Source organism: Tasmannia lanceolata, unplaced genomic scaffold, assembly GCF_043159265.1.
Source record: "Tasmannia lanceolata isolate RefF3 unplaced genomic scaffold, GAP_Taslan_0.1 ptg000037l, whole genome shotgun sequence".
NCBI classification, from domain to species: domain Eukaryota; kingdom Viridiplantae; phylum Streptophyta; class Magnoliopsida; order Canellales; family Winteraceae; genus Tasmannia; species Tasmannia lanceolata.
This window is the reverse complement of record NW_027518714.1, coordinates 10,099,252-10,105,251: the sequence shown is the minus strand read 5'-3', so window position 1 is coordinate 10,105,251 and position 6,000 is coordinate 10,099,252. Positions and strand designations below refer to the sequence as shown.

The window sequence follows — 6,000 nt, the reverse complement described above, 5'->3', positions numbered from 1 at the left end:
CTCTAACCTTTCTCCTTCTACTCTCTCATTTACTCTCATGGGGGCCTCTCTCCTCCCAAGCAAACTCACACGACACCTTCCCTACCTACTATGAAAGTAGACCGCAACCCACCTCCATGTTGAAAATCATGAACCAAATCGACATTTGTTGGCGCTCCAATCCCAATTGGGCATTTAACCACCGTGCCCTGGCCAATTGCGCTGTAGGCTTCGGCCAAGCCGCTCTAGGAGGGATATATGGAGCAATTTATGTCGTGACCGATCCCTCCGATGATCCAATCAATCCCAAGATTGGCACTCTCCGCTATGGTGCCATCCAAACAGAGCCCCTATGGATAATTTTCAAGTACAACATGGTTATTACGCTCAAGAATGAGCTAATAATGAACAATTTCAAGACAATAGACGGGCGAGGGGTGACGGTGGAGATCGCTCATGGCCCCTGCATCATGGTGCAAGGTGTGAGCCATGTCATAATCCACGGGATAAACATACACAATTGTAAGCCTGGAAAGGCAGGTCTTGTTCGGAGTACCCCAACGCACTTAGGCCATCGTCTTGGCTCTTCCGGCGATGCCATTACTATAATGGCTTCTTCGCACGTTTGGGTCGACCATTGTTCGCTATCGAGTTCGGATGACGGCTTAACCGATGTTACTCATGGTTCCACCTTTGTCACCATCTCTAACAACTACTTCTCCAACCATGATAAAGTAAGTACAACCCATAAAATACCATTTTAAATAGCGTTTTTTTAAGGAAAAAAAAAAACATGCATGTTTCATTGGTTTGCGGTTAAAAACTTTTACATGTCCAAGGAAGATTGCCCATGTAAAGCGAATGATATTCCTATCCCCATACCCCATAATTTCTCCCATGTTGTTCGATATTGTATCTATGCATAGCCATGGTACTATCTACCTAGATTGTAATTCTATTTATTAATGAACAGGTAAGGGTCTGCGGCGTCTACCAAACCCCAGCTTGCAGATCAAAAAACAATTTACCTTAAAAAACTGTCTTTTTGAGGAAAACATTTTAAACCTGTTTAAAACGTGTTTTAAAAGTATTAAAAGTGTTTTATTGGCCAACTTACCAACTTTACCGCACTGTATTTTGAAAATTACAATTGTTTTAAAAGCATTTTTTGTGTTTCCGTTTTTCTACTACATTTTTTTAACCATTTTTCCTGTCCCGGGTTTTTTTCGCGGATTCACGTTTTGCTAACTATGGTACAACCTCAATAATTTTCTTCCTTTCTTTTAACCTTAACTAAAACTCTCCGAGTCAACACAAAACTCGTCTGAGTTGACTCGCCAATATTCATCAGCCATGTAAAAGTAGAAGAACCCCCATGAAGTTAACCCACAAAATATTTTTTTCTAGTGGATTTGCTAGGGACCATTGCGATAAGGCATTTCGCGGATCGTCTGTTGCATGAGAGAGCAGCCACATATGCTCACTTTTCAATAGATTTTGTCATTATTCATATGTGGCTGCTCTTTCATGCAACACATTTTTTTAGATTTTTTGCGATGGTCCTTAGCAAATCCCTCAGTTACTCGTTCGAGTTGACTCGCTCCATCAATCTGAGTCCGAGTTTTACATATATTTTTTTTAACTCGTAGACATTTAAAAGTTGCATTTGCAGGTGATGTTGTTAGGTCACCAGGATGGTTATGTTGCAGACATGGTTATGAAGATTACGATTGTTTACAATCGTTTTGGGTCAGGTTTAGTACAAAGGATGCCTAGGTGATGCTTCTATCCCTTTTAGCTGTATTTCCAAACCCCTTCTGTTTTGTCTTTTCCTAAAAATAACTGCATTTGCACCCCTGTTGTTTGTCTTCTTCTGAAAAATAACTGCATTTTCATGAATGACCACCAAAATTAAATGGAGAGGGAATGAAGGGAAAGGGTGTGGAAATACCATTTCTCATATGCTAATCCTAGCTAATTAAATTCATGCAGAGTTCGATACGGATACGCGCACGTAGCAAACAATAGGTATGATGAGTGGGAGATGTACGCTATTGGTGGGAGTTCGAATCCGACCATCTTAAGTGAAGGCAACTACTTCATTGCCCCTAATAATCCCAATGCCAAGCAGGTGAGATGATCCAGCATTGCCATCATTTTTGTCTTTTGACTAATGGAAAATGGTCAGTGATTTGATAATGGCGCTCCCCTGTTTTATGCTGGCTTTCCGTTTGAATGCACTATTTCAATGGCAACCAAAGGGACTTCTAACAGCCTCTAAAACTTCAAATAGCCAATTAGAAAACTATAAAATAAATAGGAGAATGCCTCCTTTAATTAGCTGAACAATGTCTTTCAAGGAGTCCCCCTATTACTCCAAATCTTATTGCTTCAAACTAGAGATTTGAACTTCTCCCATCAAAATTCTTCAGCAAAATTAGGATGTAATGCTTTTGTTTCCATGATTAATGTCTTGGGTTTTCTCTGCTTTCCTGCAATAAAAGTGAAAATCAAAATTAAAATGGGAAAATTTCAGTCCATTGATAGAAGCTTGATGTTTTCTCTCTATATATCTCTTCTCTTCTAGGTAACTAAGCGAGAGAGTGGTGGGTGGGAAAACTGGAAATGGAGATCTTCCATGGATGTATTTCTAAATGGTGCTTACTTCATTCAATCTGGATGGGGAAGTTGTGCTCCTCCTTATTCACCATCTCAATCATTCAGTGTTGCTCGAGGATGGATGGTGCCTAGTCTCACTGCAGATGCTGGAGCTCTTAGATGTATTGCTGGAAATCCTTGTACAAATTAGCATGCTAGCTGTGACTATCTTAGTTCATTTTATAGCAAACTCTGTTAATTTCCTAGAGTTATAGATGAGATTATCCACTACAACATAAATTACAGACGGATATGATCATCGGGATTATTGAGCGTATTGCGATTAGTCAGTAATATAGGTGATTTGATGAGTCATTTGTAAAAGAAAATTAGTATCTTGCAATTGATACATATCTTTCGGCCTTGTGTTTTAATTAGACTTTGCATGCAAAGTACGTAACTAGTGCCATGTAACTAAAAAAGAAGTGTGATTCTCACAAGAATCAGATGGAGAAATCAATGTTATGTCTGTTACACAATGATAGCTAATTGTGATTGAAAACTATGAACGCAAACCCAGATCAATCTACAAAAACAATTGATTAGTAAATTAATTTGAGCGGAAACATAAAGTAAAACAAGATTTACGAGATCCTGTTGTGCATCTGTGTCCAAGGGGTTCACTATCCATGGTATTAGGATTACGCGCTTATTTCTCTCTCACCCCTCCCAATAACCTTAAACAATAATTGCTTCAGATAACTCTAAATTGACATTTATATATAGTTCTGATCACTTCTGCTAGGGTACGTAGTAATACTCTATAAGGTTTGATAATATAGTTTTATCAAATATTTTTCAACAAATATATATTCTGTATAAATATTTATCTTTTGAAATGGATTTACAAAAACATCTGTGGGCCCAAGTTGAGAAAGAAAAGTCCAATGATTAATTTCGTAAGGTGGGCTATGGGCTAACTTTTAAGTCCATGCCCTACTATCTTATAATTCAAAATTAAGGTGTAACATGTATCCCCTTTTGTTTCGGTCATGGAATGGATTAAGTAAATAAATAAATAATTTGTTTAAGAAAGAAATCTTAATGGAACCATCTACATGAGGGAGAGGGATTTGGATAGACCCTTTATTTCGGCCTTCGTCCAAGCCCAAACGGACCCATGAATGCCCACTATGTTTTCGTCCGGATTACATTCACGCATAATGTGTGTTCACTATCTTGTAAATTATATTACATAATGGCCATGCCTGGCTGCCATGATTTTTTTTTTTTCATGATAAACCGTTCTCTCCAAGGTCTCCAAGTGGAGAGAGAGGAATAGGGCAGAGGAAGAAGGAGAGACATTTGAGAGGACATGATTAAGATGAGCGTGTCAAATGGCCAAAAATCAAGAAAAAGTAGTTCTGATTTTGAGTAGAGTTCTTCTGTTCCGTGATTTTTTGCCACTTCTCATCACTTGGAGACACTAGTTTCCAGTCTTTTTGTTTCCTGATTTTTAGGCACTTAACCGTCATCCACACTTGGAGACATCGTCTTGTCATGAAAAAAAAAAAAACCCATGCTAGCCAAACGTGCCCTATGATCTGTGATTTTGTCGAGTCGTAATATTCAAGTTTGCACATATTATCCAATGTAGTCCCATTCAATCGCGAAATGTTGTTAGCACAACCTTATTTTGATATTTCCACAAACTCAGCAGCCTTTTCTTCTTTTAATTGGCTCGTGAGAGCTTTTTGGGAAATTTAAGGCCTTTTGACAGCTCTTTAAACACTAGGGGCCATTTGGATACACGGATTTTAAAATCCGGAATTCCTACAAAATTGTAGCTATGAGACGAGAGAAGAAGCAGACCAGTCGTCGTTTTTTACTCGTTTTTTGACTTCATGCCCTTCTTTCCGTCAGCAAGAGAGTTGCAGATCCTCCCATATTTCCAGGTTTTAGAAATCTCAGGATGCAGGAGAGATTTTTAAAACTTGAATTTCTCACTTAAAATCTAAGAAATGCTTTCAGGACAGCATACAACAACTTGATCATGAACCCTCTTTTACACTGTTTTCAAATGGCCGTTCGGATATGCGGATTATAGAATCTTGGACTTTCTCAAAATAGTAGTTGGGAGATGAGAGAAGGAGGAGACCGACTGCTTCACTTCTTTTAGAATCTTGAACTTTAAGTAAGAAATCCAAGTTTAAGAAATCTCTCCCACATCCTGAGATTTCTAAAACCTGGAAACACGGGATGATCTCCTGCTCTCTTGCTGACGGAAAGAAGGGTGAGAAAACAGAAAACGGCGGCTGGTCTCCTCCTTCTCTTGTCTTCCAACTATGATTTGGAGGAAATCCAAGATTATAATATTCGCGTATCCAAATGGCCCCTAAAAGAGAAGTTGAATTAGTGAAAATATCAAAATGTGGTTGTGCTTATATCACTTCCCTTTCAATCTTAAGTTCAACCCGATTTTATTTGGGCCCGGTTCTGGATTGGATTTTGAGTCAAAAAATAATTGTAGGTCTCAAAATTAAACACATTTTTTTAATCTAATAATCAGCTCTGGACTCAAAAATCAAGTTATCAAAATCCAAGACGAACAGGGCTTAGTAAAATAACTGGGTTAGGGCCTGTTTTGGATTAGTAAAATAACTGGGTTAGGGCTTGTTTTGGATTGAACTGACGAGACCTGAGGGGGGCGGTTTTAGGAAGTCCCTTGAAATAAACTGGAGAGAGAGAGAGAGCGAGAGAGAGAGAGGGATGAAATTCAGAGTTCGGGATTATAGTGCCGAGGAAGCTGCCTATGCACTCCCTCGCGTGCGCACGCACGATCATCCTCTCGCCGCTCGCCCTCCCTCGCACAAGGTTTTTACTTCCTCTTCTTCTTCCTCGTTGTTTTGTTTTTGGATTTCTTCTGCAATTTCGAATCGGGTGTAGTTAACAATAATACCTATTAGATTTTTTTTGGTTGTTGAAGAGACAGACCTAGGTATACATCGAAAAAATTATAAGGTTCTCGTCTTCTTTTCTGATTCCTCATCAATTGTTGAATTTCTTTCACCCGTTTCCCACGATTTTTTTTTGCAACATTTCGTTTGTTGATGGTGCTTGGTGATTAACATATAGATAATGTGAAAGCACTAGTGAATTTAGGTCAGATGCAACTAACTAGTTTCACTTTCTAAAACCAAGCGAAAAAACCCTAAAATTTCAATTCACATGCCAACACGGCCTAGAATTCTCTAAACTAGGTGTTTATCGTCTTTTGAGCTCACATAATTAAATTTAGAGAGCCATCTCAAAATCATATTGAATAGAATCATCATTTGCAACTTTTGAATGCCTGCCTTTATGGTTACTATTCCAATGCATCTGATCAAATCGTTTATTTTCCAACTATTGATACCATGATGA

The 6,000-nt window shown here is 38.5% G+C and overlaps 2 protein-coding genes across 10 annotated transcripts in view; both read left to right on the top strand.

Annotated features, from left to right (window-relative positions):
* Positions 1 to 2,907, top strand: LOC143860846 (Pectin lyase-like superfamily protein). Its single transcript, XM_077371685.1, has 4 exons — positions 1 to 713; positions 1,652 to 1,755; positions 1,972 to 2,110; positions 2,567 to 2,907. Exons 1-4 carry the CDS (start codon positions 117 to 119, stop codon positions 2,786 to 2,788), a joined length of 1,062 nt encoding a protein of 353 aa, XP_077227800.1. The 5' UTR covers positions 1 to 116; the 3' UTR covers positions 2,789 to 2,907.
* A 2,245-nt stretch (positions 2,908 to 5,152) lies between these two features.
* LOC143861401 (uncharacterized) overlaps positions 5,153 to 6,000 on the top strand; it is a 49,368-nt gene continuing 48,520 nt past the window's right edge. For 6 of the 9 annotated variants that reach the window (XM_077372325.1, XM_077372324.1, XM_077372322.1 and 3 more), the window contains exon 1: positions 5,162 to 5,451. In XM_077372325.1, coding sequence (XP_077228440.1) covers positions 5,347 to 5,451 — 105 coding nt within the window. In that variant the 5' untranslated portion in view covers positions 5,162 to 5,346. Of the gene's footprint in view, positions 5,452 to 6,000 lie in introns of all 9 variants that reach the window. The other 3 variants (XR_013239962.1, XR_013239961.1, XM_077372323.1) reach the window with 3 other exon arrangements.

Bases quoted from the DNA above. Each gene is read 5' to 3' on its own strand.
- LOC143860846 (XM_077371685.1), top strand. From the start codon at position 117: ATGTTGAAAATCATGAACCAAATCGACATTTGTTGGCGCTCCAATCCC. The intron at 1,756-1,971 runs GTGATGCTTCTA...AAATTCATGCAG, and splicing joins TTAGTACAAAGGATGCCTAG to AGTTCGATACGGATACGCGC. The intron at 2,111-2,566 runs GTGAGATGATCC...CTTCTCTTCTAG, and splicing joins ATAATCCCAATGCCAAGCAG to GTAACTAAGCGAGAGAGTGG.